This window comes from Triturus cristatus, chromosome 4_1 (genome assembly GCF_964204655.1).
Source record: "Triturus cristatus chromosome 4_1, aTriCri1.1, whole genome shotgun sequence".
NCBI lineage: Eukaryota > Metazoa > Chordata > Amphibia > Caudata > Salamandridae > Triturus > Triturus cristatus.
This window is the reverse complement of record NC_140585.1, coordinates 578,784,745-578,812,016: the sequence shown is the minus strand read 5'-3', so window position 1 is coordinate 578,812,016 and position 27,272 is coordinate 578,784,745. Positions and strand designations below refer to the sequence as shown.

The window sequence follows — 27,272 nt, the reverse complement described above, 5'->3', positions numbered from 1 at the left end:
TTTATTTTTTTGACAAATAAAACCCAACTTTTCCACCTACAACAGGCCCACCCCTCCCCCCAAATCTAATAAATCACCCCAAATAATGTCCAAAAGTAAGCCCAACAAATAAAGTGTACCTTGTCTCAACTGACCTTCTCAATTCCCACAGCAAAAATTCCTCCCACCAAAGAAAAAATATGTAAAAGGGCTTAGAGGGCATCGATCTGGGTGTGGAGGCATGCCCCATCTTGGCAAAGCAGCGCCAGTTCCCTTAGCTCGGGGCAGAGAAGGCGGTCTGTGGATGATGATGAGGAGGGGGGCCAGCAGTGGTGGAACCCTACTGCCGGTGGTGCTGGTGTGGCCAGGATGGAGGTGCTGGCAGCTGGCCTGAGGTACTTGGTGCAGTGGCACATGACTCCGCCTCCCCCTCCGCAAAAGCCATCATGAGGTACTTGGAGCAGTGGCACATGACTCCGCCTCCCCCTCCGCAAAAGCCATCAGCTGGCTATATTCAGCCTGGATAACCTTCATCTGGTGGTGTCGCAGCTGTGCAGCTATCTACTGCCAGGATGGTGGACCAGCAGCAGTCACTATATCACGAAAGAAAAAAAGGAACATTTACAAATTTTAAATAATGCTTATTGAAAACACCTATTTATATAGTGCCACAGAAGCAGGACATTGCTGGTCCCCTAGGGCCATTGGAATTTTTGATGAGATTAGGCACAGTGCCAAGTTTACAGCACATATTACCATAGAAAACTCTGACAGCAAGGCCCTAAGGCAGAATACCACAGAATAAAACTGATTTTTCTCATTTAAAGGATTTCATAGTAAAATGAAACAGACACTTTGGGCCTAATTACGAAGTCTATCCGACACCGTCACCATCTCAGTCCTGGGACCACCTAATTAGGATGCAACCACACAGTGTTCGATCTCATTCCTACATTTCCCTATGGGAGCATGCATTACAGCCGTAAACCAGCCGTAATACATGCTCCCTTAGGGAAATGGGGGGGTTCTGTTCATCCCTGCACCCCTCGGCAGGCACCTAAAGGTGCCTGCCGAGGGGTGCAGGGATGAACAGGGTGGCACCAACTGTGCCCCCTCGGCCCACAACCGGAGGCTGCACGCACAAGGGAGCCCTGCTGGGGACCCCCAAATACGCCTTCCAGCATGGTGTTCATGTCAGACAGGCCAGCATGGAAACAATGCCAGAAACCATGCATCATAATCCCAATGGTGCAAAGGCCCGCCGTTTGGGATTACGAGCCAGTTCTAACTGTCCGACGGGCTCCTTGAGCCCATCAGAATCCAGCCAGAATGACCCGCCTGTTTCAATTCCGAACGGCTGATACATAATCAGCCGGTCAGAATCGAAACCGACGATGGGGGTTCGGAAAGCTCTATCGTAATCGGCCCATTAGTGTGTAAAAAGAAATATTACAGCTCATTTATGGGTTAGGCTTGTATGCAGAACAAATAATAGTATTCTTGTGCAACATTAATTGAGGCATGCTATCATTGAGTCTGCTTTTCTCTGCGTTCTGCTACTGGGGTAGCTGTAATGGACAATTTTTCATCTTACTTTATTTCCAATGGCCCTGCTATTCCAACTGGCTTTCAATTCTACCCTGACTCTGAAAAGACACATGAAATATAATTATACTGCACCACACACATCATGTATAATTGCGGATATCCTGTCTGCCATTAGTAGACAGTGGGAAAAACAATGCACTGCAGTACAGGTAAGGGAACAAGAGAAATATTTTATCTGGCAAGTTTGTTATGTTATCATAATTTATATAGCGAGCGATTACCAAATAGGTGTCCTGGCGCTGTCCATTACTCCATAAACCAAAAAACTCCGGAATTATTTAACAAACAACCAGGTCTTCAGCACTTTCCTAAATTGAAATAAGTTTTCCATGCAACGCAGGTGAAGTGGCAAAGCATTCCACAACTTGGCTGCACCGTAAGAGAAACTACGGCCACCCCAATTAACTTTCCTTGTAAGAGGGACCTTGATCAAACAGGCATCCGACGAGCGAAGATGTCGGGCAGGGACATACCATCTAAAACTGTTTATGAGGAAGTCTGGGCCTTCTTCGTGTAGGGCCTTAAAGACCAAGCAAAGGGACTTAAACTGGACCCTATACTTAATAGGAAGCCAGTGTAGGTCTCGAATGGCTTTTGATATCGGCGAGAACTTGGGGAGGCCAGTTAGGAGTCTGGCAGCGGCATTCTGCAAAAGCTGCAGTCTATGCAATAGGCCTTCCTGAATGTTGAGGTATAGACTGTTGCAATACTCCAGTCTAGATGTTACCAGGGCCACTACAACAGTCTGTCGATGCTCCTGCGGAAGCAGGGACAAAATCTTCCTCAACATTCTCAGGATGTAGTCGGTCTTAGAAGCTACAGCTTTTACCTGTAATGCCATGGACAGCTTGGCATCCACTACCATTCCAAGATTCTTAACTTTGTCTACAGGAGTGGGAAGGGTCCCCAATTCCTGCGGCCACCATGCTGGGGTCTAGAAACTAGGGTTATTACCAAACAACATAACCTCGGTTTTGTTGGAATTCAGCCTAAGGCAGTTGCTTGCCATCCATTGCGCCACTTCGGACATACATGACTGAAAATTCTGGTCCAACCCTAGTTCATGGCCGGGTAATAGAGACACAACAATTTGCGTATCGTCCGCGTAAGAGGTAACGCTAAAACCGTGGTTTCTGATAATGGGCGCTAGGGAGGAAACGTAGATATTAAAAAGTGTGGGACTCAGCGCGGATCCTTGTGGGACTCCGCAGGGCAGCGAGAAAGGTTGGGAAGCAAAGTTTTCCAAAGAAACTATTTGGCTGCAATCAGAAAGAAAGGAGTTTAGTAAGTCCCATGCCTCTTGCTGAATTCCACTTTTCATAAGTCGGTCCATCAACAGACCATCATGGACGGTGTTGAATGCAGCGGAGAGATCTAAAAGAATCAAGGCTGCTCTACCACCCCGATCCACCGTAGACCTAATCTGCTCCGTAGCCACGATCAGTGCGGATTCGGTGCTGTGTCCCTCCCGGAATCCGTGCTGTGAGGGATCCAGAAGTAAGGTGTTCCTCACAAAAGCTGTGAGTTGGTGGTTTAACGCCTTTTCAACTAGTTTAGCCAGAAATGGGAGACGAGAGATAGGCCGGAAATTATTTGGGTCGGAGGGATCCAGACTAGATTTTTTCAACAATGGGAGAATGGATGCCTTTTTCCAGACTATTGGAAAAATCCCTCCATCAAACATGCCGTTAAAGATTGCTGTGAGATGGGTGGCGATCGGTACTGGCGCCAATTTAATGATTTTCAGAGGGCAGGGGTCCTGTGGGGACCCGGAGTTGGCTTTATCTATTAGCTCCAGGGTGTCCTGAAAGGTAAGATGCCTAAACTCCTTGAGGATAACAGGTGGTAAAATTTCATTGGACTTTATTTAGCCCTCCTGATTCCTCTCAATTGGGTCGTTAAGACTAGTAAAGATGGTGTTAACTTTACTCAAAAAGAATGAGGCTATTTTTTCGCACAGCTGGGAGCTGGCCGGTACAGCAGCAGGGTTTACTGAGCACAGTTTATTAATAGTGGAAAAAATCTCTTTCGTAGGATTTTTTGCCGCTACAATCTGAGAGGCAAAGTACTTTTGTTTGGCTTCCCTTATCATACATTTATATTTGGCCAAGCATGCCAGATATACCATTTTATCTCCATCCATGTATGCCTTCCTCCAATTACGCTCTAATTTCTTGCAAACGCATTTTTGAGATTTTAATTCGCTCGTATACCAAGGGGCTGATGGCAAAATTCTCTTAAAAACCACAGGTTTGGGAGGAGCCAGATTTATACAAGCCTGGGTGATCCAGTTCGTGTACGACAGTGCTGCCTCCTCCATATTGCTGGGCATGGGTGTGACCGAGGTGGAGAGAACCCTGGAAAAGGTCTCAGCTTCCACCCTATTCCAAGCTCTGACTGCTCTGGCCACTGTTTGGGGGCGCCCGTTGGATAAATGGGGAGTAGGTGTGATATTAAACCTAACTCCCGCGTGGTCTGACCAGGCCAGAGGTAGCAGAGCTGCGAAAGCTAGTTCAGATGTATTGGAAAAGATCCCATCAAGGGTATGACCAGCCTGGTGGGAAGGACCCGTTACACGTTGTAACAGCTCTGCAGTTTCCATAATATTAAAGAGACGTGCTGTATCTGGGTCCTCTGGCTGCTCAAGGTAGAAATTAAAGTCCCCAAATATCGTATACGAGTTCCCCAACAAGGCATCCTCCAAAAGGGTACCCAGGGCGGGAAAAAAGGTAATTTAGTTCCCGGAGGTCTGTAAATGAGGGTGCCTTTGAAGGAAAAATGATTTGTTAGTCTAAGGTTAAATGCAAGTGCTTCGCACGCTGGCAATGATAGCGCTTTGACGGTACCCTGCACTGAGCTATGATATAAAATGGCTACACCACCACCCCTCTTGTTAGCTCTATGAAGAACCTCGCAGTACCCCGGAGGAGTTGCTTGAACTAGGTCTGGACCGGATGACTCGTCCGTCCAGGTCTCTGTGATAAAAGCAATTTTAATTTTTAACTCCAACAGCAATTGGGAGCATTCCGTACTGTGTTTTACCAGGGATCTGGCGTTAATTAAAATACAGGGAAAAGTCTCCAAAGCCCCATTCATTGATGGACCAGTATTAGTCCTTGTTTTAATATATTCGGGGCGTATCAAAGGTATAGGCAAAGAGCAATTGGGGCAGGGGCCCGGGGGCCGAACCTGTTGGAACTCTGCCGATACACGAGAGCAGTCGGCATTACTCCCCCCCGAGTTTAACTCCATCAAGGAGGCTCTAGAGTAGACGAGGCGTTTCTTTCCGCCTGATTGAAAATAGACAGGGGGTAGTGCGCTGAGCACGACCCGGGAGCGGACGGGCGCAGACGGGCTTGCCTTCGGCGCGCCAGCGGCGCGCCCGCTGCGCAGCCGCGCCAGTGCCCCTGATATAGGATTGCTGAGAACAGCTAGACCGCCTAAACCGCCCCTGCCTCACTAAAGATGGCCGCCGTTGCCAGAACCCGGTCCACAGGTGGAGCCTGCTCGTGTCTGGTAAGCGCCGGGAGGCAGAGGAGCTCAGGTAAGGAACGGCGTCAGGCACTGCTGTATTACGATTGAGCAAGATAATTTTAAAAAGTAGTGTGCAAATAAGCCAGCAGCTGAATACGTGCCCGTGCAGGAATTATAGCAGGTTAAAACAATGTTAAAACAATGTAAAAACTCGCATCCAGGTTAAAACAATGTTAAGCATTGTAAAACTCACCTCCAGCAGCAAAAGTCAGTTCAGCATGTCTAATAGGAAGCGCAAGTCTCCTACTCCTGGCTCAAGCCTCAGGAGTGATGGACAGTGCGCGGTCGCGCCAGTGCCCCGATATAGGATTGCTGAGAACAGCTAGACCGCCTAAACCACCCCTGCCTCACTAAAGATGGCCGCCGTTGCCAGAACCCGGTCCACAGGTGGAGCCTGCTCGTGTCTGGTAAGCGCCGGGAGGCAGAGGAGCTCAGGTAAGGAACTGCGTCAGGCGCTGATGTATTACGATTGAGCAAGATAATTTTAAAAAGTAGTGTGCAAATAAGCTAGCAGCTGAATACGTGCCCGTGCAGGAATTATAGCAGGTTAAAACAATGTTAAAACAATGTAAAAACTCGCATCCAGGTTAAAACAATGTTAAACAATGTAAAACTCGCCTCCAGCAGCAAAAGTCAGTTCAGCATGTCTAATAGGAAGCGCAAGTCTCCTACTACCGGCTCAAGCCTCAGGAGTGATGGACAGTGCGCAGTCGCGCCAGTGCCCCTGATATAGGATTGCTGAGAACAGCTAGACCGCCTAAACCACCCCTGCCTCACTAAAGATGGCCGCCGTTGCCAGAACCCGGTCCACAGGTGGAGCCTGCTCGTGTCTGGTAAGCGCCGGGAGGCAGAGGAGCTCAGGTAAGGAACGGCGTCAGGCGCTGCTGTATTACGATTGAGCAAGATCATTTTAAAAAGTAGTGTGCAAATAAGCTAGCAGCTGACTACGTGCCCGTGCAGGAATTATAGCAGGTTAAAACAATGTTAAAACAATGTAAAAACTCGCATCCAGGTTAAAACAATGTTAAACAATGTAAAACTCGCCTACAGCAGCAAAAGTCAGTTCAGCATGTCAAATAGGAAGCGCAAGTCTCCTACTCCCGGCTCAAGCCTCAGGAGTGATGGACACAAAGGGGCAGATTTATGAGCCCCTTGCGCCACTTTTGCGTCACTTTTAACATGGGAAAAGTGACGCAAAAGTGGCGCAAGGGGCTCATAAATCTGCCCCAAAGTATGCCATCTGCCAAACTCTAAATCAGGCACTTAGTCCCACTTAACTCTTTGGCCTCGCCCTCCAAAACAAATTACTTTCAACAAATACCTTTTTTTAACAGTAAGGAAAGTTACCCTAATGAAAGGTAAGTTAGAGGGATTAAGTGAGGTAGATGTTCTGCTAAATAATAGTAGGGTGTCACTGATCATCATGTGCTACTGCTAAGCTTTTGCTTAGTCAGTCACTGTTGTTAACAAATGTCATAAGGGAAAAATTGGGACAGGTATAAATTCGTCATGGAAGCCATTAATTATATATATACATAAATCACTTGTCAGAAAAATGTGGCACATGCCAGGAATGGATTTTTCAAAAGTTTTGGTAGGTTGCGACCGAACTTAGGAGAGAATAATGGAGTGAAGTACTAGTAGAAGGTGACTGAGTGATCACTGGGAAACACACCTTTTTCCGGTTTAACATGCATTAAAAAGATCATAATGCCACTATAACTGATGCAGACGCACGTTGCACAGCCATCACCGCAGTGAAGCTGAACCATGCTGCAGCTAGGCCATGAGTGGCAAAATGCTATGGGCAGGGAGGTGGTGAATGATGATGGGTGGGATATCTGCCTCGGTTAACAAATACAGTATACTTGATTTGTCCACAAGTAAGCAATGTGACTTACCACCACTCGTCCCTGCCACCTCTGTGACTCCTCCACTTCAAACCTCCTAGGCCTCCTCCATTGCACTAGCTCTGCCAATGTCCCTGGTACTGGTGGTCTGTGCAGCTAGCGAAAACAAAATACCCATTTAGGATACCAGATTTGCCTTTTTAGTAATTATTATTCTTTTTGCACAAAGTCTAACAGCAATACTTCAGTACAGTTCAGTTAGTAGTATCTTCTATCAAAACTATCACTTTGGGAAGTTTGTTAGTGGATATGTAGAAAAACTAGGTAGTCAAGACAACCCAAACCTTTTTTCTATTAATGGAGGGACAAAGCTATGATAAGTTATTGAAGCAGAATGAAGGGGTGGGATGGTCAATGAAGGACATATGGTCTTGGTTATTAAAATGCAATGGGATCTCATTACTTTCTTGCCATGCTGCACTATTAAGGAAACTGCTGGAATACTGTATTAATGAATGATAACACAACATTGAGGGTTCCAGGACAATATCCACTCTCTCGTGTTAACTATTTGAGCATGAGCAACAAACCCTTCTCATCAAACATGTGGTGAAAAATAGCTTACTTGGGCCTGCAATCTTCACAGTACCACAAATCTATTCTCTTAGTCTTACAGTACCACAAGACTTATAAGGGAGAGGGAAATCTTACTAAAATTGCTGAAGAAAGCTACAGACAGGAGGAAGTCAACTACAGAAACATGAAATATAGATAAAGAATAATGAAGGGATAACAAGAATGCAACAAACATTAGATAGTGGAGTTGAAAAAAGGGAGACAGTATCAACAAATTTAACAAGACTAAATTATTCTACTAGTGGCGACAGGTAAAATTTAGGGAAATAATAACAGAACTCACTGGGGCCAGTAAAACCATCTGCCATGGCAGTGGCACTGGTGGTGGCAGCTCCAACTGCTGTGGTGCTGTTAGCCTCTTCACCCCTTAAAAAGATTAGCCGCACAGTTAAGCTCTAAAAAATATTTTGATAGACAGACACAGTAACATTGCACTTTTCTAAATCTGATAGAATATTGCCCTATTCCTAGTTTCCTAAACCTAAGGCATTTTTCTAATTTCCTAACAAATTATCTTTGATACAACCTAGCATAGTTCTAGGCTAAATCTTTGCAAAATGATCTTTCCATTGTATAGGTATATTCTATAATTGGATTCTTTTAGTGAACCAGGTGAGGGAGGGATCAGAGTCTTCACAGTGAAGTCACTGTGAAATGGAATTTCCAGTGAAAATATATGTTATGTTATGTTATGTTATAAAATTTTATAGAGCGCACAGATGCCGCAGCCAAGAGGCGTCCCGGCGCTAAAGAGATGGAGACACAACACAGCAAACAAAGGGAGAACTCCAACAGCAAAGAATTTAGACTGTGGAAAATAGGAAGGTTTTTAAAGCCTTCCTAAACAGGAGCAGATCGGGTATAGAACGGAGTGAGGTAGGCAGAGTGTTCCAGAGAGAAGCCGGCATCACAGCAAAAGAGCGTCCACCTATTCTAGTTCTTTTGTAGCGTGGGACAATGGCAAGATTTTGCCCTCATGACCGGAGGGCTCTGGAAGGAGTATAATAAGAAATAGTTTGGGCAAGGATAGGAGGAGAGGCCAATTTAAGGATTTTAAAAGTCAAGCATAAGGCCTTAAACTTGATCCTTTGCCCTACAGGCAACCAGTGGAGATCATGGATGGTATGTCGGGCTGAGCAGAATTTAGGGAGGCCAACCAGCATCCTGGCTGTCGCATTTTGGACACGCTGGAGGCGAACTAGCTCTGCCTGATTCACTCCCAGCAGGAGTGAGCTAGCATAGTCCAGTTTGGTGAGGACCATGGCTTGGACTATTATTTGTCTGGTAGCCGCGTCGAAAAATGTAAAAATCGGCCGAAGGCACTGCAAAGTGCCGAAACAGACACCAGCCACTCTCTTAGTGTGGGGAGTAAAGGAGAGCTTGTCATCAAGCCACACCCCGAGATTTCTAACCTCTGTGACGGGAGTGGGAACGGGGCCCAGTTCTAATGGCCACCATTGATCTCCCCAGATCTTAGTGTCCTTGCCGAGGACAAGGACCTCGGTCTTAGTAGCATTAAGTTGAAGACAATTCACCGACATCCACCCTGCTACTTCTTTAAGGGCAGCCTGGAAGGCGGAAGCATCCATAGTGGTGTCGCCATTAAGTGCCACCGCCAGCTGAGTGTCATCAGCGTATGACACCATGGTGAGACCACACCTGCGGGCTATCTCCGCCAACGGCTGAACATAAAGGTTGAACAAGGTAGGGCTAAGAGCCGAACCCTGTGGAACACCATGTAAAATAGGGCGGGGAGAGGATTTGTAAGGTGGCGTGGAGACTTTAAAGGTGCGCTCCGCAAGGAAGGAGCGGAACCAATCCATCGCAACTTTCCCAACTCCCGCCTCAGAAAGCCGTTGGAGAAGGATCGAATGAGAGACAGTGTCGAAAGCGGCACTAAGGTCCAAAAGGATCAGTGCCACCGTCTGATCACTGTCTAGCATCTTCCTTATCTGCTCCACAATTGCTAAGAGGGCGGTTTCAGTACTGTGTTCCGATCGAAACCCATTCTGAGAAGGATCAAGAATGCTAGCTTCCTGTAAGTGTGAGGAGAGGATGTTATTGGCGTGTGCTTCTGCTAGTTTTGATATCCAGGGGAGAAGGGAAATGGGCCGGTAATGTTCGGGTTTGGCGGGGTCAAGGGAAGGTTTCTTTAGTATAGGAATGATGGTGGCCTGCTTCCACTTAGAGGGCACAGTACCTGAGTCAACAGAAAGTTCAATAAGATTGTGAAGTGGAGGATAGCAGCACTCTGCAAGATCCTGAAATTGAATAGGCCTTAAAGGGTCCGTGGGGGAACCGGACTTAACTTTGGTGACCAAAGATCTGAACTCCTCAGAAGTGGGGCCCGGAATGGATAACAGTAATTTTGAAGCAGTTGGCTTATGAACAGGTGTATTATTTAAAGAGGTAGATCGAGGGAAAGACCTATATATAGCCTCAACCTTTTCAACAAAAAAGGAGGCGAGATCTTCACAGTGGGCTAAGGTGGCTTTAGCTGGGATTGCCATCTTTTTACTAGTTAGATCTTTACACACCTTAAAGATTACCTTCATTGAATTAGTGCTGTTTTTTATTTCCAACGAGTAATACGTGGCTCTGGCTTTGCATATGGCCCGATGGTATAGCCTAGTACAAGCCCTATATGCTGACTTGAGGTCGGGGTCATACACTTTACGCCAGGCTCGTTCCGCCTTTTTACAAGAAGATTTAAGCTGCTTAAGAGAGTCGTTGTACCATGGACTAGAGGGACCTGATCGGGTCTTACACCATCTAGCAGGTATAAGCGAATCCAGAGCTTGAGTTAGCCATTCACAGAAGCTGTCATAGCCACAAGTAACTTCAGTGGGGGGGTGAGGGTGGTGTTTCATCAGAAGCTGGTGGAAATCCACTAGATTTAACTTTTTCCATGGTCGTTTAAAGATACTGGGGATGTTATTTCTGAAGGAGGGAGTGGATGTAACAATGTGGATCTCGATCAGGTAATGATCGGTCGAAGCCATGGGTTTAGACTGGAGCGCTGAAATGTTGGTAATATTTGTCAAAAAGGGGTCTAGTAAATGGCCGCCAATGTGAGTCTGTTGTTCAATCAGCTGAACTAGTTGAAGAGCTTCAAGATCAGCCAGAAGACTGCTGACAGCGTTGGAACTCAGTGACTCCATGTGTAGGTTAAGGTCTCCAACTATAGAGAAGTTGGCCGTCTTCAGAGCAAGGGAGGAGGCTACCTCCGGGAGGCTATTGCGAAAGGCTGCATCAGGGCCAGGAGGCCTGTAGATGAGCAGTCCCGAAAAGGTAAAATGAGGGTTTATAGAGATGCTCAATTGAGCACTCTCACATCCCACTATGGAGACAGGCTGCCAAACACATGGGTAACATGATTTTACCGCAGCTGCAATGCCTCCCCCTCTAGCATTACGATGAAGCGTGTACATTGTGTAACCCACGGGTAGGGCTAAGTTCATGGTTACCATGGCTTGATCATGTAGCCATGTTTCAGTAAGAAAGAATATATCAGGGTTCTCATCCGTGATCAGGGAGAACACTTCCAGATAGTGACAGACCAAGGATCTGACGTTTATATGTAAGATTTTTAATGAGGGTCGAGAGGCATACTCAGTGACAACGTCAGCTGTATGCCGCATGGATGGACTAGGTAAAATTATTAAACTTGGCTGAGGCCTTTGAAGCCTAAAATGACAGCTGGGGCACTGGTAAGGGCCGCTCAGAGGGTCTACGGCGTCATGGTGGCAGCCTCTTACCTCGTAGCGCAGTTGGCGCAGGGCGTCGGCCGATATCATCCTGAGGGAACCAGCGTCCCCTGCCCTAGCCCTGCCTTAGCACTGACGGGCGCAGACGGGCAGGACTCTGGCTAGACTCAGGCGTAACGAAGGCGTGACCGCTGCGCGTCACCACTGCGCGCCGAGGCGATCTTTAAGTAGGCGATGTGGCGGTGCAACAGCGCAAGCGCTAACCCCTGAACCCAGGAAATGTCATACACCTTTCCAAAATGGCGGCGGCGCGTCACGTGACCCCGTGAGCCCGGACCCGCTCCAGGTAACCAGGTATCGAAAGCTGTGCAGTTGTTTTGAGTGAAACATATCTGCAAAAATGTCACACACTGTACCCTCATATTGATGCATCCATTAAAGGTGCTAAAGTCATGTGATTAACCATCATCACAACTAAAGAATCCACACAAATTACTCTGTTCAAACTTCTTAAAATCTCAAATTCCCATTTTTCATCTTAGCAATCACCAAAGGAGATAACCATAGTGATGGTTCAACAAGCTCAATGACTCATTCAATGCACATTTTCTCTAGGATGCCTGCCAACTCCTACAAAAAAATGCACATTTCGAAACTTGTGCTTGATTGGCACTACACCTTCCTGAACCGGTATCTTGTGTTTGAAGCCTTTGATCTTTCCAAGACTGCCGTTGAAAACTCAATTTTCAGTCCACACATTGCTAACAACTGAGTCAGAGTGGGAATTTGTTTGAATGTTCTCCCTCAGCAGTGAGACTTGTATTTTATTCCCTGGTCTAAATGTCATACCAAATAAACCTTGGTGGTACCACACCAAGACACTTAACCCTTTCTTGGTCACATAGACTTTGCCAAAAAATTATCTTACCATGGAATTGCAACGCCCTCTCAAAGTACCCAAACAAATCAAACTTCTATCCTTTGTATGATAGTGGACACCTATAAGGTGGCATCAACTCTTTGTTTGCCCATCTGCTATTGAATAGTTCCTCAGTGATGATGGTCTTTTTAGCACCAAAATCTACCAGTAAATTTAAAACATTTTTCTAAATTTCAGTGTGATGGACAACACAATCTGACTCATCTATCCCTCTAATAATCAACACATCATCTTTGGTCCTCCCCATCACTTTAAGTACTTCATCACAGCTCTCGCACTCAGGAAGAACATTCACTCTGTTGTTTCTGCTTTGGTGAAATGCCCAACCTTACAACAGTTTTTAAAAGTTTCCTTTTCCGCAGGCGACGGATGACTCATGGGACACTGGGATGGGCAACCACATCCAAAATAAAAGATTCTTTGTTTGAAAAATTGATTCTTGTCCCTTTTTGTGAAATCATACTGCTTCTTCTAGAACCCTAACCTAGAATTAATTTGATCTGTTGTGACATTGTCTGACATTGAATGAACTCCAACTTTCTTTATTTTAACTAATTCCTTGGATGCCTTGTGTGAAATCTCAATGCTTTTGACAATGTCAATAGTCTCCACAAGGTGTTGGTTTCTTCAAGGTGAGCAATTTCTCGTGGACTTTTTTATCCCAGCATCTCACTGCTAATTAACCTCTGATCAACCGGGAGGTGAATGCCTCTATCAGCAGCCAAAATACGCAAAGCTGCTACATACGAGTTATTAGACTCTTCCTGGGGATGCTCATGAGTAAACAATATGTGTCTATTAACAATAAAACTCGGTAGAACAACTTTTTAACCGCCTCCTGATGTTCATCGAGTTAATTTTCTTCATCAGATACATCATGTACCAGCGGTAAGTGTTCATAATCTTTTCCTCTCTGGACAGTACCCATTACCCCCAGTGGCATCCATATACGTTGTAAAGTCTTTAAACAAAGTCTTCCAATTTTTGGAGGATCCCCTGTTGTTTGGAAGAACAGAGGAGGAGCATTTACAGACTGCATAATTATAAAACTGCACACACTTCCAAAGCACAAAAATGACCCCAGTAGGTTTTACAAATGTACATACATGTTAGGATGGAAATTTACCAGGATAGAGTACGAGCTTAGAAGTATGTGAAACGCAACATGAAAAAATGTAAAAGTAGGTAGTATGTAAGTGAAACCACAACTTCTCATTGAAGACATACAAAGATGAATGTGCACATCACTGTGTAGCAAATATCACTGTTGATATGAACACATGCATAATCTTTCAAATTACTAACCAGTGTGCATTGATGAAGAATTAATGTTTGAATACACTGTAACTCTTATCTAACTTATGCCTATATCCAAATTTAACTTGTAGCTGTGCCACATAGAATTGAACAGTGTACATTTAATTGACAAGCACAGGACATTCAGCAATGTAACACACTGTAGCTTTGGAGTGTACTTGTCACTGTATCCCAATCTAAAATGGCAGTTGCATGGCCGCATCCGGTGTGAAAGTGTTGATTGAGACTTGTTCTCATTTCGCAGGTGAAAGGAACTGCCCACAGCAGTTTGTTTGTGGCATGAGGATAAAACAGAAATGACGCAATGCCACAGGAGTGAAAGCAGGTCAGTGCCACCATGCAACACGCAAACAAGAGTCACAAACAGACCTCCAACTGGCTCCAAAAAAACTCAGTTTGGGGTTTGGATGAATGCTGCAGTTGATGCTCCTGCTGTGAACAGCTTCCCACTATTTTACCACATACCTCACCATGATGATAGCTTGTCGAGCCAATGGTTCTCGGAGCGAGGTAGTAAATAGATGTTTCCAATAACATTAAAATATTCCTCTTTGAGCAATCGCTGTATACGTGGGTCCTCCAAAAAAACAAGGCAGTTTGTCACCGAATTGTGGGAGTAGAAAAGGCAACAATGCTACAGTGATTTGCCAGTAGAGAGTTTATTACGTCCAATCCAGAGCAGCACCAGGAACCAAATGCTGCTTTAATCAAACATAACATTCTGTAACAGAGCATAGAACACCCTATGACCTAAGCATTATCACAAGCTACTAGCCAATTTGAAAAAAATTATCATGTAATACAAACACATTTATCTGTAGAAGGTTGTATATTTCACTTGATTTATAGCAGATTGAGTCTTTCAATTTTAGTCAAAGTTATTACATCTGAGATGACTGATGACCATGTCTGCAAATACATAGCCCCACTGAGGCCATGAAGTAACCGAGCACACAAAGCAATCTGTAATTTGAAGTAGCCCGCTCTACATAGCTGATTAATGGCTACGTTCTGCAAAAGCTGGAATCCCAAAGATGAGGTAGTTCTGTTTTGTCTTGAAACCAGAAAAGTAGGCACCAAACACACATTACAATTGTGCGTTTCCTCTGCATTAGCGCTGAGCTTTGTCCGGGCTTCATGCCTGCTGACTGGCTGTGTGTAGTTAGGAGGGGCTTCACACCTTCTCAATGAAGCACAATTTATTTTTTTATATTTTAAAAAGTGTGGATCTATATGGCACAGTAAATCCATCAATCAAAAAAAAAAGAAAGTCATAATTTGCTCATACTGTCTGCATTACAAGCATGGAATACTAGAATTCCATAAAACGATTGACGCATGCTTTTTTCTTCTCAGGACAAAAACTGGCACAAGTAAACTTTTCATAAAGTCCTGCAATCGGCAACATTTCATCAAGGCCAGTGCCCTGTATTAAATAGCTTTTTTAACATTTTGTCCTTCCCAAATTGATAAATTCAGCTCTGACTCCAATAACTAATTTTCGTGCTCAGACAATTTTCAGCAATTAAAAGGAGAAACACATTAATGTTACTTCTGACAGCTTTAACAGCTAATTTCAGACACACTACTTGCTGAACTCAAATGATCTGAGTGACGGTTTTCTAGTGGCTTGGAGAAGCTGAGATATGAGTGAAATTCATTATCACAACCCCACATGCAAGCAGTGGCGTTGCTAGGGGGGGAGGGGGGGGCGGTGGGGTGGTCCACCCCAGGCGGCACTATTTGGGGGCGGACAAAGGCATTCAGATAAGGCTCGGCTTGCTTTCATGGACGTTCGGGGACGGGCAGAGAAGGAATAGGCCTCGGGCAATGTCCTCTTCTTTTTTGTGCTGGCAGCTGTCCCCCCCTCTCTTCCTATTATTCCCTCTCTTTCTGTCTTGCTCCTCACTTACTGAAAACAGTAACTTGAAGAAACGGTTCACAACCTCTCTTTCCTTCTTTCATTTAGTTGCTTCCCTGTAAAATGGATCCAAAAAAGAAAAACACTCTTGCGGGAAATGCCCTTTTTCTGACATTTTTCTATTCCAAAGTGCAGCGGGATGGAGAGTAATAGATGGTTTTTAATATGAAAAATAAATACATAACTAAATAAAGCAAGCCAGAGTGGTTGCACAGAGGCCAGATTGGTTTTATTCACATCCAAAGGCATCAGCCTCACTTTACAGACTTTGCAGTGAAGCCTACTTTTGTTTTCTCTTCTTTCTTTGAACAGCATTGTTGTCCCCAGGTGGGGAAGTGCACCATTCCTGGAGGGACTGGAATACCTGGTTGATGGGTGGATTGGAAAAAAAAATGTGTACCATGGCTCTGTTTATGGATGTGGTCTTTTTAAACCATACTGCTTACGTTTATTAAGGATATAAGCAATGGACATTGAAACGGTTCCCTTCAGGGCCCTGTAGTCATGTCCTTAACTTTTCAGGAAAAACCACTTGCTGATTTCTGAATAGTGAGTGAGAGATCGTTAAGGTAACCATGTTGTGTCTGCTTACATTTCACATGCTTTACTTAATCTTGCATTCCCTAAGAGTGTTTCCTTTTACTTTTTTTTTTAGGCAGCATATTTCTCTTATCAAGTGCATAATTTGAATTGAGCCACATCCAAGTGTTTATAGCGGGCACAATTAGGTTGTAGCTGAAGGCAGTGCGAATTTCTCTCAGTGGGGCAGTATGGTGTTCAGTGGGGGAGAGGATGTGGCACTATGGCATTTGGAACTGGGGAACTGGGTTCAGCCTTCATGACCAGTCCACCAGACCACTCTACTGAGGGAGCATATTCCCATGCTAGACCTTACAAGGCCCCACTAGACCTTAGAAGGCTTGATGTCTTAGCACAAGCAGGTGTACCCTAGTGGTGTCAATTGTGAGTTAACCTTGAAGGCCTGATTACCACAATCCATACTGAAGTTTATCTCCAGTCTTGCGGGCAGGCCTGCGAAGCAGCACACCCTAGAGCAACAGTGATCCAGTCACTGTGACTCTGTCACTGCGGTCACATGAACCTTCAGCAGGTTAGGGCGGGGCAAACGGTGTGACCGCACTGGATACCTATTTCGGATGGGTGCTTAGTGTTTGCTAGTATATTATGGTTTACTAAAAACTTGCTGCCTCCTTCCTGACTTCCAGCAATTTTCAGAAACAATAAAAATGTCATGATAACATCGGTGATTAATGTTCTTCCTGGAGAGAGATTGGAGTTTAGTCTAGTGGAAGGGTTGACTCCTGGAAAGGTAGCACAGAGGGTTAATGTGCCTGCTGCAAAGAACATGTACCATGCAGATCACAAAGTGCACTGCTTTAATGGGGGGACCATGATGAATGGTCATTTAATGTCAGCTGTAGATGATGGATCCCTGAACAGTGTCATGTATGTGCATGTTTGCATTGTGCTGAGGGGATTACCAGGTAATTGTTCACGCAATTCTCTGATGGATGTCACATGCGGTTTTTCAGAGTCCCCACATAGATTATACAGTCTGTGTGTTCTCTTTTGTACTGCCAGTCACTGTTAGTCACCGGTGTATTCAACTGTGTAGCCTTGGACCGTGTCATGTATGTGCATGTAACTTGCATGATTGAGGTAACTATTCGCGGCGATACTACGTGTCTCTCAGTCCTCTTTCAAGTGCTTGCCGTCCTCCTTCCCCAGCAACCCCCCGCGCCCCCCTCCCCCAGGGGCGGCAATCTGAGGGATAGCCCCGGGCGCCACAAGCTCTAGCTACGCCTCTGCATGCAAGGCACTTTCGTGGCTGCTTTAGGAGGATTTTAGTGCAGGAGGAACGACATACCACCTTTGAATGTACACGTTTAGGACCTCTGCTTATCTGGTCAATTATTAAACAAACAAAAAAAAACAACACTATGATACATGTAACCGGAAAATGTTCCCCTGGTAAGTAACCCCAAGTTAAACAGTCGAGACTCCTTCATTATGCCTCGTGAGTCGGTATGTTTGGCTGTTCAGTAACACAGCTTATGAAGATAAGAACCGGATGTTTTGTTCGATAAAAACACAGTTTTCCAAAACTGCTGTGCTCATTTCTTAGTGACACTTCATTATTTGTGGCCTGCGCCTTTTTCTAAGCCTTAAAATCCAGTGTCTTGGCAGTGGGCACGCGGTTTTATGGGCGAGAGCACAGTAAATGATTCACAGCTGTCCTGCTTAGGTGTGAGCCATGCTCTGCAGACAGTCAATTGGTGACGGATCAGCAAGGGAAATAGTTTTGTTCATGAGAGCAGAGGGGTGGTGTTGGAAAGAGCAGTTCTAGAGACTGTTTTTCTTTTGTTCCTGCACACTCCGCCATCCCCCAGAAGAAATGATGTCATGGGCTGTGCTGTGAAACGCCAAATGTGAATTAAATTCTGCCTTCAAAGATAAGTTCTGGATATTTCCTGGAGTTCTGTATCATATTTGCCCAGTTTAGCTGTCCGCTCCTGGATATGACAGATGACCATTCTGCACGTGTGACTCAGGCAGCGCAGAGGTCATTCCTCCTTTTGAATCATATATTACAACTAGCAAGACGAGCTAAAGATGTGTCCAACTGAATTTAATCATCGATTTTTAAACTACATTTATCTGGGGTTTTCCATTCTTGAGTATTAATGCATGCAGTGAATTTAATGAACGGTAAGATCAAGAACACATGCTGGATATTTTAAAAACACAGTTTTATGCTACATCAGTGGGAGATTCTTGATCATTTAATTTAGTTATGTCATTGGATAAATACACATTATTATATAATTGCAAATAAATTCTCAAAGAAGTATTAGAAGTAAAAAATTATGGCTCACTGACAAAATATCGCCTCTGGAAATATCACCATACCAATAGATCGTGACTTGAATATTGTTGTTATCGCGCATCCTATATTTATAATGTGAATTACAAAAATATAGGATATAAAATATTGTTGTCATTAATATTGTTATACAAAACATAGTTTTTTTAAAAATATATAAATATTTAACATTAAGGGCCTGATTACAATGTCGGGCGGACAACACATTGCGGTTTGAAATCGCCGACCTTTGGTCGGCAGTTCTAATCACATGATTACGTTTCGACCGTCCAATGGAAGCTTGTGTTGCGGGCGGAATGGCCCAGAGCACAAGCTTCCATTGAAAAATTGATGTTTCTAAACATCCCTGCCCGTGCGGCAGGCACCATGCTGTGCTTACCACATGGTGCCGGGATGTTTAAGGGGCAGGCCCCATTGCGAAGGGCTAGGGGGGAGGGGGCCTTGCTCGGGGCTCCAAATGTCGCTTTCCGCCAGCCTTTCATTGTCAGAATGGCCGACATGGAATGGCTGTCGGAAACTGACATCATAATCCTAATGACAAAGCCCCCTTCATTAAGGGATTATGCTGTCTTTCCGATGCAACTATGGGGTCCTTGAGTATGGCGGAATCCCCCTGCAGGTTTAACTCCGACCACCGTCATCCTAATACGGCAGTTAGACTGGAAACCCACCATAACCATCGTAATAAGGCCCTAAATATATTTGCAATGCAATTGGTCTTGCCTTTGGGACCTTCTATGTATTTAGCTATGCAGCACATTAGCCTGGGTGCTGAAATATATACTGTTCTTTAACATGGAGGTAAAGTAAGCACCAAACTGCGTGACACAAGGGTATGGGAACACATGGAGAGAAATATTGCTTTTCAGTGGGAAATGGCATAGTCCAAAGCTCTGTTTTTAAACTACAATCATGGTCTTCGGTCGTCGTATTACTGAAAATACAAGATTTGAAAAAAGTATTATTGTCTTCGGGTGCTCATGGAAGACAATTTCTATGGACTGGAATCTAGAGAATGCTAAAGTGATTCTGGTATTCTACTGACCTCTGCTGGTCGTTTCTATCAAGAATGTTAAATAGAGGCAGTTGAACAAGCAGAGAGCAATTCTGGTATTTTACTGACCTCTACTGGTCGTTTTCTATCAAGAGAATTAAATAGGGGCAGTTAAACAGAAAAAAAGATCCTAAGAAGAAGCAGACAAGTCCTAGAGCCCACAAAGTACATACACATATGAGTATATACTAAAGTATATACAAGAGGTCTCGAATGCTCGACCTAAAATGTAACACTAACATATTACAAATTAAATATATTTAATTATTTTTTAAATAAATATAACTATTGTACTTATTCAAAAATGTATATCACATGTATATATTAATATATATATTTAGTTACATAAATGAAACTAAAATAATATTAAAGTAATATTTTCAAGTTAAATTTTAATCTAAAAATGTATTTCAAATGCAATAATTTTTCTATATATATATTTATTTTTTCTCAAGAAAAGCGCCGCACTCAGTAGACTCATTGTGAAAATATAATGGCGACCACCACTACTCCACCAACGCATTTCGACCTCACAGCCTTTCTCACATAGGTGAGTCCTTCTTTGCTTTCAAAATTTATACTCACCATCCACTGCTCATAATGAAGCATGATGGGAGTTGTAGTATTTACAGATTTTCACATCAACATCGAGTTCTTATACATAAACATACCCAACGAGAGGGGATAGAGGTGATTAGGCTTACACTGGATACTCGACCAGGCCTGGTGACAGTCCCAATGGACTTCATCATTGACCTACTGACAATTTACCTTACTCAGAATTATTTCCAGTTTGATGGGGATTTTTTCTTGCAAATAAAGGGAGGCTTCTTATGTAGACAATTTTGAGCAGACCTTTATTTACAATCAGGTCAATAATCCATACTCTCAAAATGTCTGCCATTGGCAGCGCTACAACAATGATGTTTTCTTTGTTTGGACTGGAGATACATCTAATCTCAATAATTTCTTGGAGTGAATAAATCCATGCTCTCCGGATCTTAATTTCACCTCACATGCCAGCAGTAAGAGTGTTGACTTTCTTGACCTCACAATTATTCCACATGATGGTAAATTGGTTACCAAACTCTACACTAAGCCTACTGTACAAAATACCCTATTGGAGTATACCGGTCACCACCCTAAGGGTCTGAAAGATGGCCTCCCTTTTAGTCAGTTCCTGCTCATTCATAGGAATTGCCACTTTCGGGAAGACTATTTTCGGGAGGCCAACATCCTTGCCAAAAATGTAGAACATCGTGGCTATCCAAAGAGATTGATCAAACGGTCTTTAAAAGGGCCTGGTACAACCATTGTGAGTTTCTGCTCATACTCCGGGCTCCAAAAGCAATGGAACATATGCCATGTGTGACTACTTTTAGCACACAGAATAATAAAATCACCAAGATTATAAAAAAGCAGTGGCCACTGATTCAGTCCACCGGTATCAACAAGGAATTACCTTTCTTTTCCTTTAAGAGAGGGAAAAACATTGGGGATCATTTGTTGCGAGCTGCCTTACCTTTCCCTGGACCCGCCTGACTTGTGGGTCATTACTGCTGTGGTAATTGTCTTATTTGTGATTCGACCTTCAACACCAAACAATATATACATGGTACAATAACATATGATCTCCGTGACCACACCAACTGCAATTCCCAAAATGTGGTGTATGCCATTTGGTGCCCTTGTCATCTCATTTATGTGGGACAAACAACACAAAGCATGAAATCACACCTTTCACAACATAAAAGCTGTATTAGGTGCAAGAATGAACATGCTCCCTTGGTGTCCCACTTTATTGAAAACAATCACAAACCTTCTGAATCACTCTGGCAGGTAATCAAAATGTTTAAGAAACTGCCAAGGGGTGGTGATATTGCAAACGTACTGAATAGAACTTAATGCCCTTGGATCCTCAGGTGTGACAGTATTAACAACAGTCTGCACACCCTGGAGTAGTGTACTGCTATAGTATCCGGCTGAAACCTGTTTCTATTCCCCCCCTTCTGCTGTTTGATTGTGTCGTATTTATAACAGGGCTTTTGGATAGCTATTACATTGTTTGATATGTATCTATGTTCATTATAACTAAGAGTATTCACTTTATACTTTGTTGTTCTTGATTACGAATAGCGATATGTTTTACATCTCATTCATTTTGTACCATGTTAATGTGCACTCGATTATGCATGTAAAACCTATATGTGAATTTATTGCACTGTGAATCTGAAATGGGTTACACACGTGGATTACGTGTATGATTAAGATTGCTTTACTCTCACATACTGTAACAAAGCAAATTTAGCTATGTCATATATGTTTTCTTAATGAATCTATTATGATTTTGACTTTCATCATTTATGAAAAATGTTTATGAATCGATTATGGTTTTGTATGAACTTATGATCATCTTTTATGTAATTGGCAATGATTAGGCCTTTGTGCTGGCCCTTGTGTTGTATATATGTTGATGATTGAATAATTGACAACCCTGTGGCTATTGGACTCTAATGTCATCTCATTACTCAATTTCTTTATCTCTTTTGGTGGTGGTTGGTATGTTTAACTAACTCCAGTTCTATTGGGGTGTTATTTGTGTTTGATTCACATGTCTTTTTAATAAATTTTTCTATTTTTGGTTGGTTGTAACTTTTCTTCACCAAAAAACCTAAGGCATTCATACGCTCTTTAGATGATTTACTTTATTTGCTTTTTGATTGTGAATAGGTTTGGCAGTTCAGTGTGTGATACGGTTTCTAACAGATTGTGTACACAATCCGTTTTCCTGTGGATGACCATTACTACTTTCTGTCTGTAATTTTCAATATTTCAACATTACAATATGACTGCTGCCTTTTTAGTTATTTTCCTTTACTATGTTTAATTCATGGTTGTTTAATTGAGGGAACAATTGGCTTCTCAATTGCCTCTTAGAATGTTTGTCGGAGGTAACAGCAATGCCAGACATGGTCCCCGTGCATATTATGCATAGTTGGCCTTTAATTATTTTCCCCTGTAAGATGGCCGCAACTCTTCCTTAGCCTGGATACAATCCTACGTAGCACGGGTCTGCTTTCTATCTCTATGGGCAGGACGCTATATTTGCTTAGCGTCTTTCACTCTTTTAACTTTACGGCCCTACGTTCGGGACGTGATTCTAGGCGGCATGCTGTTGGAGTAGCGCAGTTAAAATGAGCAGTAAGTAGAAATCTGCTACAGCTTGGATATGACTATTTTGTTTATGGTGCCTGACAACGTGGGATGCATTATTAGCTAGCTCACACTGTTGACTTAATTGGCGATCTTCGAACCATGCATGTATGGTTCATTTAGGAATTTTGTCATCCACTTTCCTGTAGTCATGCGGTCTCTCTTTTTTTCAGCTATCAAAGAGGCTATAGGATATATTGGGCACACTTAGCTTGTAGGAATTTTGTTATGTATGTAGGCCGTAGTAATGTTGTGTACTGTTTGGCTGTTTGGGACACTTATTGAGGCTGACCCTTTAAGATTCTAGTTTGAAGCCCTCCCTTATGCTACACATAATCCTCTAGATTTTCATTGAGGATTGTCCTTTTCAGTATTTTTCGTGCAGTATGTGAATATCCCTTGATCTGCTGTTTTGTATGCTTGCAGTTTGAAGAAGCACACCGACTGGGATTCCTTGAATTAACATGACCGCTATATTGTAATATTTTACTGGATTCATTACTAGGTACAGTATAATATTTCTGGGTCTCCCTATGGGGCAACTCGCTTGTCTGATATGTCCCCTTCATACTTGTTTTCTTCTCTTTTTTTGTATTTATTTATAACAGTGTCTGTATTATGAACACTCCATCCGGCCGGACTTCTTAAAAAATTTGCTATTTCAACACATCTTTTCAGCTATTGTTTTTTGATATGCCAACAGGTATGCCGATAAACAGCCAAATGTATTCTTTTTCCATATTCCATAAGAATTATGGTCGCCTAATTTTGTGCCCTCTCTTTTATATAATTACAGAGTGCGAGTTCTGGTTTGTGCACTGAAGTTTTGTACTCGTTGTGCCTTATCTCCATTTGGTATGGACACATTTTTCCTTGTGATACAAGTAATTATTATCATTATTGTTTTGCCTTTTTTCACTCTTTGGTTATAAGTTAGTGCACTTTTATTCAGATTTTCTCAAGTGGTTTAGAGGCTTTTTTCTGCTCTAGAACTGATTTTTGTGTGTTGGCTGTGGGTCATTTCGGTCCTTTTCCACTTTCATTGCCTTTAGCACACATGATAAACTTTTTTTGGCTTATTGTACATTTTCTGTTACTACTTCTATTATTATTTGTTTTGATACCCATGAACATATTTTATCCTAGATATTTTATTGTAGTCTATTGGACGCTCTCATGTTTGATGTTTTGTCCTGGTGATGAACTTTCAAGTTCTAATGGGTCGAAACGCCGTCAACGCTAAGATGTGGCTTTACTTGAAGATGATGCATTTTTTCTGCTGTGTGTTTTTGTTTTGTCCAGAACCTTGCTTTTGAATTTTTCCCCAGTCACTCTCTGTTTGATTACACATGGTATTGTTGGTATTTGTTAGCACTGTTTGTGTAATCCCATGAGTGCCATTATCGTTGTTTGTATGTACTTGTGATTGATCATTTGAATAATAGATTTTCTAATCAAAAGACATTTCCTGTATGTGGGTACTGTGTGCCTCAAACCCTTGGCACTTTTTTCTTTTTCTTTTTCTTTCTCCATTTTTCTTACTTTTTCTTCTTCCCTTCTTTCAATTGTAATCTATATTATGTTAATGTTCTTCTCTACCTTGGTTTATCTTATAAATTCTCTTTTATATCAAGTGAACCATTGTTTGGATTCTAGTAATATTCTTTTGTGCCCTGGTAATGTAGTACTCCCTACATATATGATTTTAAACCATCCCGATGCCTTATACTAGTACATAAGGTTCAGACATCCAAAGTCATCAAAACCAAATTTGTTCCCATTTAACATCATAGATGTGTTTCAAAAAGTCCACTGAATCCTTTAGATATATGAAAAGTAGTGGTAATTGTGTTTAGAAAAAAGTCAAAATAGTTGGAGACATTTTTCAAAAAGACTATTCTGTGCTGATATTATCGGTCTCCATGGTGGCTTCTTTAATTCCTTATGAATTTTAGGGATCATGTACAAGATAGGCAAGACTGGATGCTCTTGTTTCAAAAAGCAAAACTCGTCCCAGCTTAAAAGATTCTGATCTTACCACATACTTAATCAGCCACGGCCCGTATAGGGCGTGCTACTGGGGCAGTGACATGGGGCGGGGGAGGGGCAGGGTGGGGGGTTGTAAAATGTGACATGCTGCGCACTGCGCGCAACAAAATGCATTTTTTTTTTCGTTACTTACCTGAAATCGTCCGTATGCCGCATTTTACAACCACCCACCCTGCCCCTCCCCCGCCCCACATCACCGCCCCGGTAGCACGCCCTATACGGGCCGTGGCTGTACTTAATCTATTGGTGAAACTTTCTTTAACACCTTCATATTCATCCATTGTTATCCTCTTATAGAAATCTCTGCTGTTAAGTTGATTTAATGCCTCAGATTTGTACAGATCCTTTCCCCATAAAACTATATTGCCTTCTTTGTTTAACTATTACTACAGGTGTACTCTTGATCTTCTCAATTGTTTGAAAAATCTTTATTTCTTTTGGATTATGTTGTTTTTTACGAACACCGATTGTTTGATATACATTTCTCAAGTCGCTTATGACATTACCCGAAAAGATATCCAAGTTGTCTTTGCTTATTTGTAGTATATATCTGGATTTAGGTAGGAAAGGGGTGATATCATCTATTCCCGGATTCATTAACTCAGTGTGACATACTTTAGTTGACTGCACAACATTTTGCTGATCCTCACTCTCATTCTGTAATGATCACGTATCTTCTAAGATATTCAAATCTGACACTGTTAGATTAGGTGATTTTGTTGTATCTATTGTTTCTTTTGTCTCCAGAGTATCCATGGTTATAGTCATCATTTTGTGTAGATTCATAAGTTTCAATTTCCTCACAATCCTAAAAAGGTGCATCCTGCTATTGGCATAATGGATTTCATTTCTATTGCTATATGACAACCCTAATTCAAAGGTAGCCATATAGTCTGTTGATTAAGAGATTGAACTGAAGTTAATCACTGTATTACTTTTCTTCAATACTTGGTCAACTGTCTCAAATTGGATCGCATTGATCTCCCTGTTGTTTCTTAGAACGTTTCTTTTTCTCCCTTGGCCCCCTCTCCTTTGTTTCATTTTCCTTGTGATCTTCCTCATCCTCTCATTCTATGATCTGTTCTTTGATCCAACTGTAAAAAACGTAATTCATCTGCTACTGTAAGTCATGTGGCTCCTCCTCCCTATCACATGGATTCCTCTTGTTCAATTTCTGATCCCATATCCGAGATTATCTCACTTTGTGAGTTTTCTTGTTGGAATACCTTGGTATTTTGGACTTTTTGCATCCTTACTGTATCAAATCATTTGGCAAATGAATATATTTGTCCATTTTCATAATCCAATCGGTAATGTAGGAACTTAGTTGCTTTCCTATCTTTTATTCTTTTATCATATTTTTCCAACGTTATTTCAAATCACTCTTGAACTTTGTTATTCTTGTTTGGTCACCTTCTTTATCCAAAATCACTGTCAGTTCTTTTTTTTTCAATGACTTCAGTTCTCTCAATTTCTGCATATTTTATTAATATGCAAATCATACCCATTGAACTTTCCTCACTATTCTCAGCCCCTTCCTTTAGTAGCCCTGGATTTGCATTTTCATTAGTTGGATTGATCATGATTTGTAAATCTCTAGGCATGCATCCCATTTGTACATATTGTTTTAAGGAGGCAACCTCCCACCAACAAGATATTTCTCTCTTTTTCAACTTTTCAAATTGTTGTAAATTCTTGCCCAAATCAATACTACTAGACGATACTGTTACATTCATGCCATTGTTGTAGTTCCGGTAAACAGTTTCAGTGAATATGTTTAGAGACTCCTGCTCCCGTGCTGCACATTCCTCATCACTCATTTTTACTTTCAAAATATTATGATTCCACTTTAATGCTCAGTCAAATGATTCACTTTCCCTTAACACGGGAAAGCCAGTGACTCGAATCCCGACTCCCATTCCCCTTCACTCACCACTTACCAAGGTTGGAGTTCATCGTCTGGCGAGAATCCTCTGACTCCAGTCTCGCGAATACTCTCTCTCCATTCCCTTCTTGGTGCAGTCGAGCAAGGATGCGGGGGGCACGCCTGCCATGTAACTTCCTTTCATCCGTGTTCTGCGGTTGCTGGTGTGCTTCCAAATTGCCGGTGGTGCCAATTACAAGACATCCACCACATCTCATAAAACACAAAGAATCATCCTTTGATAAAGAAGATGAAATCGGCACTCCTGTGGACTTCATTCACTCCAGTTTATTGTTATATGAGTGATACAATCATCAACGCGTTTTGGTTGCCAGAAGCAGCCTTGTTCATGACGACGAGCACCATTTTTTTCTTTGCTTAGAATCATTCAAACTTTGTTTTGACTGAACATAGAAAGGGGACAAATGCTGAGGTGTCTCCATACACTCGATCTGGTAAACATCAGCGCCATTTTAAAACATGCATAAACATTGGTATTTATACTTTGTTTAAAATCACAAGTACAGTTACTGATATCTTCTACATCTCAACATATGTATAATAGGAAACTTCCCTTTATAAAATATTTTATTGTTTAAAAAGTTCATAGAAAGCATGTATATATACACGCAATA

General features: G+C 42.6%; 1 protein-coding gene across 2 annotated transcripts; it reads right to left on the bottom strand.

The window, feature by feature from the left end:
• Window positions 1-27,021, bottom strand: LOC146855246 (uncharacterized). 2 transcript variants are annotated; one of them, XM_085650586.1, is made up of 4 exons: window positions 26,654-27,021; window positions 7,891-7,973; window positions 7,023-7,127; window positions 1-572 (listed from the first exon to the last, which is right to left on the bottom strand). In XM_085650586.1, the coding sequence occupies exons 1-4, from the start codon at window positions 26,913-26,915 to the stop codon at window positions 570-572; spliced, it is 453 nt and encodes a 150-aa protein (XP_085506712.1). In that variant the 5' UTR covers window positions 26,916-27,021; the 3' UTR covers window positions 1-569. The 2 variants fall into 2 exon arrangements, 1 of the variants encoding a protein (XP_085506712.1); XR_014980809.1 differs by lacking the exon at window positions 7,891-7,973.
• Window positions 27,022-27,272: the final 251 nt, after the last annotated feature.

Bases quoted from the DNA above. Each gene is read 5' to 3' on its own strand.
- LOC146855246 (XM_085650586.1), bottom strand. From the start codon at position 26,915: ATGAAGTCCACAGGAGTGCCGATTTCATCTTCTTTATCAAAGGATGAT. The intron at 7,974-26,653 runs GTAAGTGGTGAG...AATCTTTTTAAG, and splicing joins GACGATGAACTCCAACCTTG to GGGTGAAGAGGCTAACAGCA. The intron at 7,128-7,890 runs GTGAGTTCTGTT...TGTTTTCGCTAG, and splicing joins AGATGGTTTTACTGGCCCCA to CTGCACAGACCACCAGTACC.